This window comes from Podarcis cretensis (assembly GCF_951804945.1).
Source record: "Podarcis cretensis genome assembly, chromosome: 7".
In the NCBI taxonomy this organism is placed as follows: Eukaryota; Metazoa; Chordata; class Lepidosauria; order Squamata; family Lacertidae; genus Podarcis; species Podarcis cretensis.
The window spans coordinates 35,156,836-35,170,676 of NC_137176.1; the positions used below are offsets into that span (position 1 = coordinate 35,156,836).

The window sequence follows — 13,841 nt, forward strand, 5'->3', positions numbered from 1 at the left end:
TGGCTCAGCTGTGCGGGAGTCTCAGTCATTTAATTTCCCAGCAGTTCACAGTTGATCATGCAGGCTCAGTAGGATGCGTATATGGGAAGTCTGCAAAGTTTCCTCAAAAATAGAATGTAGAAGAGCTGCCACAGCTATTCCTGTGCATCTTAGTCTAGCCATACTCGGTAGCACTTGACATGCCTTTTTCATTTCCTTCATCTGGTTTCTCTTTTTACTATACTGTAACTTCTTTGGGATCTTCTCTTCTCTCTCTCTTTTTGGGTTTTTTGTTAGAGCCGTCACTTCCCTTTCCTTTCTCTATAGTCTTTACACCATACAAGCAGTTAGTGGGGTAATAAGATTTCAAAGAGATCTATTTCACTGATTAATTGGTTAGATATTTGATTTCATGTGACTTTTCAGAAAGTGCTCCCAGTTGATTAGGCAGCAGATTATAATTGATTTAAAATAAAAAAATTCAACTAGTTATAAAAGTGCAGCTGTCAAGTGTTGTCTTCTAACAGAAATATCCTCTTCTCTCACACACAGGAGGAAATGCCTCTGCAAAGTTTATAGCAGCAGTGATATGTATCTATAGTCTAAAAACATTTTCCAGTTGAGCTGATTTTACTCATGGTTGAATAGTGCAGGTCATAACAATAATTTATGGCAAAAATCCAATGAAATGACCTGACAAGCATTCTCTTACAACCTGAAAATGTATTGAGCCATTCACAAGATGCTTTCCACATAGGTTGTGTCATGTTATCTTCAGTTGGGGTGGGGAAAACATGTGCAGATATGTGTTTGGTAATACCAAAAGAGATGGAACTTGAAGGCACAGTCATTCTTAACCACAGAGAAGCAACTCATTGAAGAACTCTCTGCTTTGAGTATGGTTTCTGCAGTACAGTGGTACCTCGGGTTACAGACTCCGCTAACCCATAAATGGTACCTCGGGTTAAGAACTTTGCTTCAGGATGAGAACAGAAATTGCGCGCTGGCGGCAGCGGGAGGCCCCATTAGCTAAAGTACCTCAGATTAAGAACAGACCTCCAGAATGAATTAAGTAATAAACCCAAGGTACCACTCTAGTTATCTTAAACAGTTATCCTAACCCCTGAAAGTGGCTACATGTTATTCCTGTAAATAATAATGGAGCATGCCAAGTAACTTGCACAGTCATCTTGCCTGCTCTATTGTTGTGGAGTAACCTGAAGACCCCATAACTACATTACTTTGCTACATTTTGAGAGATGTGTTGGAACCAGTAGCATAATGAATGAGCGGTCTTTATTTTCTGAAAAGCCTATAGTGACTGTGTGTGCACCTTTATATACGTTCTTTCTGAGAGGATTTCATTTCTAGGGATACTAGACTTCCATAGTCCTGGCACTCAACCAATCCATTGTTGAACATGGTAGAAAAGGCACTGGTTGGGACTGGATTCAAGAAGGGTGACTTTCTGTGGTGCTTTGTGATTTGCCCAACTTGCTGTAACAGGAGATCATTTTCTACACAAGTACAAATTTGAGATTTTATCTTTGATTTTTGTTTGTTTGTTTGTTTGTTAGGGCTGCATAAAGAAGGACACATGGAATGACAGATTGCTTAGATATGAATAAAAGCCAATAAAGCCTGAGGAAGAAGTAAAAGGGGGATCCCTTTGCAGCAGCTGCCCTGATGTTAAGGGACTTCATTTTGCCCATCATGGAGGCGGATGGCTGGGAGTGGCTAGTGGCTCCGATTCAGCAGCTGATATCCTGGGGTGCATCGGCAGCCATGGTGTTTGGAGGTGTGGTGCCATACATCCCACAATACCGAGATATTAAAAGGACACAGAATGCAGAGGGCTTTTCAACCTACGTGTGTTTAATGTTATTAGTTGCAAACATTTTAAGGATACTCTTCTGGTAAGTTGACTCTTATACCACTTTGAATGTTTTCTCTATTCTTGAGTTTCTGGATGTTGATGTGAGAGATGCTGTGAGATTAAGTGCCTTTTGGACATCACAAAGAAATCTTCACAGAAGGAACATAAAATCTGCTTGAAGATCACAATTCTTTTACTCGGTGGTTGATTGTGAACAGCTTTGTGAATTATCATTCATAAATTCTACATTGGTCATACAAAACTGAAGTAGAAGAAGGATTCATCCTAGCTTTGATTCTTGGTCCCAATCCCAATCCACTCTGAGCTGCAACACATTGGCTATCAGTAATACAACAGCAGAGAGAGTAAAATATTATGGAAAAGTCTATTTTGATTCTGAATCTGAAAAGTTTAATTTCACACACACACACACACACACACACACACAATATTTTAAAGAAAAACTTAAAATGGGAGAATAAAATAAACAGAATATTGAGTTAAAAATAGTCTCACAGATTTCTTGCTATCTATGTGAGTCACAGCATGCTTTGTTGCCCAGGTATACCCTCTTTTTGTTTTGTTATCCATTTGGCTGCAAGCACATAGGGTTAGATCCAGACTTAATCATGCTTACTGATTTCAGTGGATTTACTGTAGGCATGGCTAAAGCTAAAAGCCCAACTATGTTTTAATATGAATTAAATAGGGCTTAGTCCAATTTACTCTACGTGTGGTTTAGATTACAGCCCTGGTATGGATCTAACCCATAGGATTCTTTATGTAAGTGGTTGAGGGTCTGGAGCTGAAGAGATTTGTCTTCCTAATTTTTAGTTTTGTGTTGCTTTGCACTGTGTTCCCAAAAATAATCTCTTGCTTTGCTTTCTACTGTTCCAGTTATGGCTGGAGTCCACAGAATGTGAATTTTTTGGCACATCTATTAGAAGGTTATGCTTATAAGTAACTAAGTAAATCTTGAGGCTGTCCTCTAACAGTTGATCTTTGTAGTCATTTATTGTAGAAATCTTCTTGGCTACAATATTCCTGTGTGCAATCTGTGGCCCTCCTACTGTTCTTAAAGTATTTCCCACTTTTCTGCTGTTATTATACAGGTGTCAAAATGGGCTCCAGCATTAAAGCTGGAACTTTGCTTCATAATAAAATATAATTAACTTTGTACACTATCCCTAACCAAGAACTCAATTTATGAGAAGTTCAGTCTGAGGATGAGACAAAGGGTAGTGGACTGATGCCCCACCCACCAACCTCAAAGAAGATTGTTCCACATAGCTTTCTTGCATCAAGATCCTAAAACTTCCTAATTTCTAAATAATAAAGGTCAGTTGTGGAAGTCGGCCTTTCCCATCCCTATACCCTCCAGATATTTAGATTACAACTCCCATTGGCCCCAGCCAGCTCGACCCAGGAGTGAGGGTTGATGGGAGTTGTAGTCCAACAACACCTGGAGGGCAGCAAGTTGAAGAAGGCTAGCATAGTTAATTGGAGCAATGAGAGCAACTGGCAAATCTGGTGTTGTTGCTGCCTTCCCCCCCAATGGTTATAGTCTACTAACTGAAGTGAAAAGTGCATAGGGTAGCTTGATTATCATCATTCAGCTTCATGGTTTTGTAACAGTATTTGATTATTTGTTTATATAAAATGTTTATACTGCCCATGCACCACTTTGGATTAGGCACTTGAGATATTTACAGTAACTTGTTGGATAGAGATAGAGATATGCAAACAAACCTACCGTGTTTGACTCTTTGCAAGACTCTTTTGGATTATTTCCTATGTCTGCAAACTTTTGCTTGAAAAGCCATAGCTAGCTAGATGTGTAGTGCATGTCACCCTGATATGTCTCAAATAGCTATTGCAAGTTAACAAATTTTACAGTATAGTGAAAGAGTATTTTGCCATTGCTTTGGCAATGTCCAACCATTGCTTTGACATGCTGCTTGGTTCTATTGTTACCCTTGTAGGGTAACACTATAACACATGCCATTATGTTTCTTTATTGCTTTGGTCTATTTGTATAGTTACGTTTTTATTTGGAACATTGATTCCTTTCTCTTCATAAAATGTAAACATCATAAACCAGGAAAGTTCCTACGACAAAGGAAACATAAGAAGAAGAATCTGATTACGTGGACTTTAGTTCACAAAAGCATGGTAATCTTTAAGGCTTCACAAAATGTTTTTGTTTTTGCTACAGCAAATTAACACAGCCACCTCTCTTGGAAAATAATGTTATAATTTCATAGTTCTGTCACAAATCTAATATTTACAAATTATTTCTAACTCCAGTTTTTCTGGGATAGTAGTATGTGGTTCAGCTGTCTGCAAGAGATACAAAAACAAGTAGTTTTAACTTCCAGTCCTCTAAACATTTTTTCACAGACCTCTGAATTCCCATCATTATTTTTCTAGCAATGTGATTCCTAGCAGGTATTGTTCTATGTTAGAGATAGGTGCTTCAAGGTGACAGTCAGCAGTGTATTAAATAAATATTGTACAAGAAGCACATTCTGGGGACCTTTTTTTGAGCCCTTATACTGCTCTTGTCGCCCTCACACAAGGTCAGACAACTAATCATACTCTTCTGATGCAGTGTTGGAAAATGCATCTGTATTTTTTAAATGTCCCTGCTGCTCCCTGCCCTTGCCCCCTATCAAAAGACAGTCATGGTGTTTGTTCTAAGTTCTGGGAAACATGAGAAAAGACACAGGAAATAAACAGGCCCATTTCATTTTGATAAGCCATACTTGTCTGTGGCAAACACAGTAAAGTGGATAGGCATTTGTGTGTAGAGTGGTAACAATTTAGTGCTGGGTTTGGTAACTGGGTTTGCCCTAGGATTATTGTAATGTACATTTTCAATACTTGATCTTAATGTCAAATGAACACTGGGCTTAGGGAGTTTGGGACTTTAAGTCAGTGAATGAATAACTCAGTTTTACCTCTATGTCAGTATTTCTCTACCATCACTCTGGTCCTGTTCAGTGCACTCTCATCATCTTATTATTGATCTTAAGGGGTGTTTTCCCCATGTCGATGTCTTATTTTTATCACTGCAACCAAGCTATTTATTTATTGATCCATGAATCTTGGGGAAATAACCCATCCCCCGATTTTAATTTGTTTATGGATGGCCATTTAGGTCGGATTGCTATAGCTCTCATGGATGTAATGTGAAACCAGGAATTTGGACACAAGCCAAATGTTACTGAAGAGCATTCTTCTCTGTTGATTGCATTGGATTGCACTGTAAATCCTGCATCCGACCTTCAGAGGATTGGCCACTGTCCAAATTCATCTTGTGTCGCCTGAAGGAGAATAAGATGGGTGCTGTTAGCTTTTTAGTGGTGTGTGTAGTAGGTCAAAAATGTTAACTCATTAGTCACTTTTTAAACATGCGGAGTTGTAACTGGATTTTCATTTATACCTTTCCCTGTTTAAAAGTTGTTGAGCGTTCAGTGACGACAGAGAAAGCTTTGCTACTTGAATCAGCATAAACTGGCTTTTAATCAGCACAATAAAAGGTAAAGGTAAAGGTACCCCTGCCCGTACGGGCCAGTCTTGACAGACTCTGGGGTTGTGCGCCCATCTCACTTAAGAGGCCAGGGGCCAGGGGCCAGCGCTGTCCGGAGACACTTCCGGGTCATGTGGCCAGCGTGACATCGCTGCTCTGGCGAGCCAGAGCCGCACACGGAAACGCCGTTTACCTTCCCGCTGGTAAGCGGTCCCTATTTATCTACTTGCACCCGGAGGTGCTTTCGAACTGCTAGGTTGGCAGGCGCTGGGACCGAGCAGCGGGAGCGCACCCCGCCGCAGGGATTCGAACCGCCGACCTTTCGATCGGCAAGTCCTAGGCGCTGAGGCTTTAACCCACAGCGCCACCTGCGTCCCCAATCAGCACAATAGTCAGTTGTAATCCGTTGTGTGGTTATGCTTCTGCTATGCTTCTACTAATGGTCAAAATTTCATAGATGTATTTATTTCTGTTTCATAGAATCATAGAGTTGGAAGGGACCACAAAGGTAATCTAGTCCAACCTCCTGCAACGCAAGAATCTTTTGCCCGACGTGGGGCTTGAACCCATAAACCTGAGATTAAAAGCCTTGCACTCTGCTCTGTCTGAGCCAAGTCTATGATGTTCATGCTTAAATTATAGAACTTCTGATGCTGATGGAAATTGCATCTTAATTGATTAGCAGTAATGCTATGAACCAGACTCTGTAAACTCAATCTAAAAACTGTTTCATGAAGTTTGTTTGAAAGACTTGTGTCTCAGCTAAAAATTTGTCATACAGTATTGACCTAACTTTCCCTCCACAAATTAACTGGTTTGGCATAATGGTGGTAAGGGGAAACTTTGGGGAAGTCTAAAAAAGTCTCAAGCTGTAGAGAGGACAATGCAAACTTTGCTCCCCAGGAACTTGTTGGAGAGGCAAAAAAAGAGAAAAACATCTGGGATGCTTGCTGTAACAAGAGCAGCATTTGTTGCTGCAGGACCTGAGGTGGATTAAGTTTTGGTTGCAGAGATTTAATGAAACTAGGGCAGATAGGCTGGAAGGAAACAAACAGGACTGGGAAGAAATTTAGGGTGGAATTTATTCAGGAAAAGGCTTACAGGAAAGAGAAGGCAAAGACCCATAATGAATTAAAAACACACCCACACACCCAAATTTGGGGAAGTGAGGTTTGGTAAGACATGGAGGCAGACTTCAGGCAAGAGGTATTGTCTGGCCTGTCAGAAGCATTTTCCAGCATCCCTCTACAGCAGTGACTGAGAGACAGGCAATGCAATATGAGCAGCCATACTACACCCAGTTATGCTTATTTTAAAAGTCAGTGGGGCAAGGTTGATTTATGACAGGTCTTCAGGAAAAAATTATATGAGTGAGCAAAGAAGAAGCCAAGTAGAGTCAGTTTGGTAGTGGTAGGGAGCAGATATTACTCCAGGCATAGGCAAACTCGGTCCTACAGATGTTTTGAGACTACAGTTCCCACCATCACTGACCACCGGTCCTGTTAGCTAGGGATGATGGGAGTTGTAGTCCCAAAACATCTGGAGGGCTGAGTTTGCCTTTGCCTGTATTACTTATACTGTATATCCCATTTTTCTTGCGGAAAGAAACCTCTCGGTTTCACATTCCATATTTATAACTTATTCATGGGTGGGCAGGACAGATTTGCCAAAGGATGGAAAAACTCATGTTGCTTCTCAGCAGTATGTATGTGAGAGAGGTGGGGGGGGGAGAGAAAGAGAGAAAGATCTAGGTCACATACTGACATCTGGGAAATTGCAAAAAATTGACTGAGGCCACCCAAGGGTAATGAAATGTCTTGGTTATTAAGAATTGCTGGGTCAAAGCTAAAAATAATATTTTTTTATTAATATAAATAATATTTTTTATTAATAGTGAAATGTCTCAGCATTAGGTGCCACAGTGTAAATTAGGCTTAAAAGAACAAAGCATAGAAATAGAAGCTTGCAATCTTTAAAGACATCTCAGGAATATTGAGTGGGATAGAAGGGACACAAGGAAGGGTTGGGAGAAGCAGCAGAGATCCAAGGTTAACTCTCTGCCACTTTTTTATTTTAACAGTATCCATCTGCTCTGGGGTTCACTGGACCCACTAAATTATAGCTGGAAAGAAAGACCACAGTTGGCTTCAGGGTTTTTTTTTTTTAAACAGAAAAATATTGTTTAACAGCAAAACTGTAGAGATACATTTGACACCATAATTTTAACTGAGAAAGTGTTAAAACTCTTGTGTTGAAGAGAGCACCTAGCTCAATAAACTACTACTATAATGTTTCTGAAGTTTTGTAGCAGCATAAAAATTGAATTTATAATGGAGATAAAATTCTAAGGTTTTCCCACCATTCATTCATTTATTTATTTACGAAGTTTATACACTTGTAAACTGCTTAGTGGTTTTATAATCAAGCAGTATATAAACTTTGTTAAATAAATAAAATAGTATTTACTAGACTTCTAAGTGTTATAATTTTGAGAAAATTGGTGGAGATAAGAGTGGACTCCAGTTATACTCTGAAAGCCAACAGGGATCAGAACTGATGGCTTTCTAGATGATTTGGGTCTTCACATCCAATCACTGTTGGCTATGCAGACATGGGCTGATGATACTTTTAGTCCACTATCCATAGGGCCAAAGTAGTGTCGCTTTCCCTTCCATTTCAGTAGCATAATAAGTTAAAATGGATTTAAACTTCTTCTTTTTTTAAGGAATTAAGGAGGGGGGAAGCTGAAATACCATGGGAAAACTGATCCCAGAACTGTTGGAGAGATGTGGAAGAATTCAGTGTAATGCTAAGCAGATTGCTTCATCGCTGCAAACACTTCTGCTTTTCTGATAGCATGGTCTGCCCTCTTCTCCCCCATGTGCTGTTCTGAGGGTTCTCCAAGCCAATTTGGGGAGAGTGAGGGGAGCTGGGGACAAGCCTCTATGCTAGTGGAAGTCCTTGTGTGTGGCCATACTTATTATTTGAATGAATCCCATCCATGGAGTATGACGTCGTTCAGGTTTGCTATTTTAAAAAATTGATATTTCAAACAGCCGCTGGGGTCCACAGCAATATCACTTGCTGTTTCTTAAAGGGAGGCTTACTATTCTGCCATGCTTTGTGAAAACTGGACCCATTTCTTTGTTAAGTTTTAATATGTGCTGCTTTATCTTTGCAAACAAGCAAATGACATTGCATGACAAACCTGTTGTAATTTATAGCTGTTTAGGAACCTCAGTGCTAGTTGAACTGGATTTAATGATATCCATGTCTGAGTGGAAGCAATTCTCCTCACACAGTTGTCCCACCCACTACAACAACACATTTCCCAGAATTTATTTGGTCACGTTTCCATAACATACCTTCAGAGACGCTGAGAGTGAATCGACTTACTGTATCTGTGCCTATTGTTTTTGCATCTTCTGGAGTGGATCTCAAGCTGCTGTCAGAATTGAAATGAGGGAATAAAATTTGGTTTACGTCTCAAGTCCAGATTTTCAGCAAACCTAACTAAACGGCAACACATTTTCTTACTGTTAGCATCTTACCTGCTTACAGTAGATAAGATAAAGGCAAGTGTTTGCATTAGATTTCAGTGTGTGGAAAGCTGCATACTACTTCCAGACTTCCTGGTGACTAAAGGATAACAAGACTCCCCCCCCCCCCCAGTTATGTAAAAGATTGACTGACCAGTGTGACAGTATTACTTCCTGGTTTTAAACAGTTCAAAAAATGACAAACCAACTTAGCAAGCACCAAATCAACATCTGTTGCCTAGCTTGATAAGAGCAATATACCTGGCAGTTTCTCTCCAGAATTTATATAGATTGGTGTTGGAAGTGAAAACAGGAAATGGAGTACTAGATTAGTGTTCATTGTTTTTGCACCCTTCCTTTGAACACCAGTATTGTCTACTCAGAGAGAGGGGATACTGGTCTAGATGGACCATTGATCTACTCAGGGAGTTTGTACTATGCTAGTGGAGGAGTGGGGAATTGGCTTTAATCAGCAGGCTAGATTGTAGGCTCCTCTACCTTCAGGCCAGTTTGAGAGGTCAGAAGTACCTGCCCACCAGTCAAATCAGCTGACATCACTATGATGTCAGTTGACCCATTTTCCCTTCGTATTACAACAAGCTGCACTATAGAAATGAGCAGCCGAACCTAGCCAAGCAGGGCTTGAAGTGACTGCCGATTAGCTGTTTGATGCTGACTTCAGGCTCTACTTTTCTTTTGGGATCTGCTCACCACGGAGTTCCCCATGGAAAGTTCAGGTAGCTCAGCCAACCTCAGCAGGCTTGAAGTCTGCATCTATCAGCTGATTTGTGATGTTAGCAAAGCTGCCTTGTTAGTTCACAATCAGGAGCAAGTGTGGTGTGGAAAACTGTCTGTCAGGTCAAATGGGGATCTGTGCTGTCTCTAATTAGGCCTGTGAACTGGAGGTTTCTCACCCCTGTGCTAGTGCCTGCTACATGTCTACATAATGGAGGGTGTGACAGAAAGTAAATGGAGTTAGCATAGGATAACAGAGGGTTTTTATGGAGAAGGGTGGTTGTTATGATTTAAGACTCCTTAAAAAAATTAAGTTGAAAGTGGGAGCCTCCAGTTTTCAGGCATATGTTTCCTACAGTTCATTTGCCTTTTGGCCATAGGCCATAACTGAATTTAGGATGATGAAATACATTAACCTGGCACTAACTGCAATATACGCAGAACTGCAAATATTGCAGATCCAATAGTCTTCGGAATAGTCAGTGAATGATACAGCTTTTTTTCTTTTATAACCCTTCAATTTTGCATGTGCTTACCCATGAGATTTATTAGGGGATTATGGAGGCTTCTATGCAATTCAGGAAGAAGAATTTGGATAGCAGCCAGTTCTTATTGAAGGTCATGCCCAGGTTTTATGATTAGGATTTAATGCAGCCATAAAAGGTAGACTATCCTGTAACATTTGGCTGATATCCAAATCCTGATCCACAGGAAACATAGCTAAAAGACAGTAGTAAATTAATTACTTTTGGATGGCTTGTTTCTTAATTTCACTCTTAGTTGATTTCCTATGCTTCCTAAATTAATTTTTGCTTGGCTCTCAGTAATACTTATTGAAGATACGCGGCTGCCTATTTTTAGCGTATTGTTGCTATGGTTCTTTTATCAGCTACCCTAACTCTGGACCCCTGTCCTTTACCCCCCCTTTTTTTTTTACATCCTAGGCCTTCTTACCAGTCTTCAGCCTCCTCATCTGCCACACACCCAGTTGCTCCTCCTACCATCTTCTAAACTTGCTTACAGAAGCGACACTGTTCATAAACATATCATTTCTAGCAAGTCCTCCCAAAGTACTAGAAGATTTGTGAACATCATGTGCTATAACTGTGGGAAGCTTGTTTGAGTTTGGAAAGGAGGAGGACAGAACTAAAAGAATCTGCTATTTATGGTGTAGTGTTTTCAGTGAAGTTTCATGGTTAGTTTTCTCTCCCTCCCCACCCCACTTGGGCCCTAACTTAGAATTGGATTAAACTACAGCTCAGCTTTGGAATATGAGAATAATAAAGAGTGATAGGCATTATGTAGAAACCTTTCCTTCACCACTGTAGGCTTGCTGAAACTCTCCCCTAATACACATGTTGTACATCAGAAAACAGCCCCTCCCCATTTCCAGTATGGTGCATAGCATGCGACACAGGTTGTATGTGCATATAGCATTATCTCTGTAACCATTTTTAAGGTGAGAAGTTTGTGGAGATTAAGTGCAGCATATATGTGATTTTCAGCATGTTGGGTGTGATTTGTCCCTTGGTAACTGCAGCAAATCCCCATATGTCTGAAATCAGGGAAAGGATTGGACATATTGCACACATTCACATGGTTGGGTTGCTAGTAAGTTTATGTGTGCATGTGCAATATATATTTAAGATAATCTTTTGGAAGTTACTTGTTCCTGTGAGTGTCTTTCAATTATTATTTTTAAAGCTTAGGAAGTGAAGAGATCTCCCTCTAGTGGTTTTCACGAGAGAGAGACTGAATTCTATACATCAGTTTAAACTTAGGGGAAAGCATTCTTCTTGTTAAAAGCAGTTCTTGAGAAGATGAAGTACTAACCCTACATAATTTCATTTGTATCACGTGACCCCAAGAAGCACAGAAGAAAGGCAGTCATGTCCACATAATCTCAACCATTTCACTGTAAATATCCTCAAAAATCCTCCGATTTCCCCATTACTCCAAAGAATCAGTGTTAGAAAGCTAGAAGCTAAATAGACCTTAAACCTAGGTTATGGGCGCAACAATGGAATGTCCAGGCGCACTTTTTTATAACAAGAATACAAAGCCAAAAATGAATGAACTGCAGCTAAAATATTATGTTTATTTTTCACATGGTCTCTAGTCCTTCACCCCCTAATATTTTTAAGAGGGTCTCTTCTTCAGTCTTCAGAAAGTAGCTGGAAGTGAGTAGGCGGGAAAAAGGTCCTCCTTTCCTTCCACTCTGCAGTTTTAATCTGAAATCTTAGGGACACTACAGTGCCCAGAGCTCAGAAACTGCTTGAGCTAATGAAATTCCTGGTCGCAAAATGCACCTAGAACAATGGGAGTTTCAAACACTGCAATGAATCCTTTAGTTAACGCAAAGGATCACCACCCAGCTAAGCAACTTCTGTGGGATTGTTTCCTGGGATTGTTTCTATGGGGTTGTTTAAACAAAATTTATATCCTCAAAATCCTTTCTACTTTTACTCACTGTATTTTGCAAATTGCTTGTAAAAGTAAACGTTGTCTGATGCCTGGTCAGAAAGAGCCACGTAGGGTAGACCTGAAAAAAAACCTTTACATCTCCCCTGGGGGGAACCTATGCCCCTAGAAAGAAGTGCACATCCACATTTGAAAAGGCCTGCTTTGAGGGATTTTTTATTTTTTAAAAAAGTTGGCCATTGCTGCAATCCAGCCTGCATTTACCAGGAAGTGACCCCATAAACTCAGTAGGACTGACTTCTGGTTAGCATTGTGCTGCAATGTTTTGCTCTTGTCTGGTGCTGCAATAGCCCTGTCTTGGCTGCAGGGACATAGGAAGCTGTCTTGTCCTGGGTCAGACTCTTGTTTACATTGAGTAGCATTGGCTCTCCAGGGTTTCAGAGAGGTGTTTCTCCACCCCTACCCAGATATGCTGGGAATTGAACCTGGGACCTTCTGCATGCAAAACAGTTGTTCTACCACTGAGCTTCGGCCAGCAGCTTGCCAGATGCATCCTAGGGTTAGGGCTGTTGAATAACACTTGGGCTAGTATGGAGTATAAATGTATTAACATAGTCCAAGTGGAATTCTTTGATCCACATTTGTGTGTGTGTGTGTGACTATTTCTGTTGAAGTTGGTAGAATGAATGTTCATGATTTGACTTGTCATCTTTTCTTCCAGGTTTGGGAGGCACTTTGAATCCCCTCTACTGTTGCAGAGCATCATTATGATAATTACAATGTTACTGATGCTGAAACTGTGCACTGAAGTACGTGTGACAAATGAGCTGAACATAAAACGGCGCTCCTTTTCAGGTTAGTTGAAGCCCTTGGCCAGTGATCCTATGTACTGCCCTTCCCTTCTGCATTTGCAGTTGGGGTTTTTTTTGTTACTGAACTGTAATTTGGCACATGTTATATAAAACTGTCTTTAAAATAATAATAATAATCCTGTACTAAAAGAACATTCAGCCTGACTTGTGGTAATCGGCTGTTTTTTGGAAATTTGTTGTTTGCTTTAAAAATGCTTTCTTATGAATATTCTAAATCCTATTCAGTAGCTGGTGTCATGTTTTGTTGCAAAAGTTAATTCAGTTGAGCTCTGGGTTAATTGCAGAACAAAATGGTATTTTGCCTGTAGGAGAAGGGTGGTCTCACTTTTTGATCTCCAATCCTAAGAGCAACCTGATACTTTCCAGGTTGTAGTTTTAATTTGTTTTGATTACGCCTTTGTTGGTTGTCAGTTTGTTTTGATTCTTCAATATATGCTTACTTAAAAAAGAAAATGCTACAATCCTAAAATGCAAGATAGCTGCCTTAATTTATGAATTGCTTGGCCTAGGGCATTTACATTTTCTAATGAAATATGCTATGAGATAATGTGAGAGAATGAAGCATATTGTAGCACAAAACTCACTCTGTGTGCTTGTATTTGGGTCAGATGGGGGGAATCCTTTGGAGCTTTTCTTCTGAATGCTGGCACCATGGAAATGATCAGCACAAGGTATTCCTTGATTGTATTCATTCATTTGCATATAATGGAGAAATACCCTTTTCCTCAGGAGGAATAAGGAAAGGTGGTAGGAAGAGATGCTTTTCTGTTAATTCCAATATAAGTATCTTTTAAGAAGATAACTTTGGGAAGCTGGAAATAAATGCTGAAATTGCGAGCAACTTCTGCTCTGCTTTTGTATGGACTTTTGGGGGGTCATGGCTGAAA

At 40.1% G+C, this 13,841-nt stretch overlaps 1 protein-coding gene across 3 annotated transcripts in view; it reads left to right on the forward strand.

The window, feature by feature from the left end:
- SLC66A2 (solute carrier family 66 member 2) overlaps positions 1–13,841 on the forward strand; it is a 64,612-nt gene that overhangs the window by 619 nt on the left and 50,152 nt on the right. For all 3 annotated transcript variants that reach the window (XM_079983829.1, XM_079983827.1, XM_079983828.1), the window contains exons 2-3: positions 1,557–1,895; positions 12,804–12,937. In XM_079983829.1, the coding sequence (XP_079839955.1) occupies positions 1,666–1,895; positions 12,804–12,937 (364 nt within the window). In that variant the 5' untranslated portion in view covers positions 1,557–1,665. The remainder of the gene's footprint in view (positions 1–1,556; positions 1,896–12,803; positions 12,938–13,841) is intronic.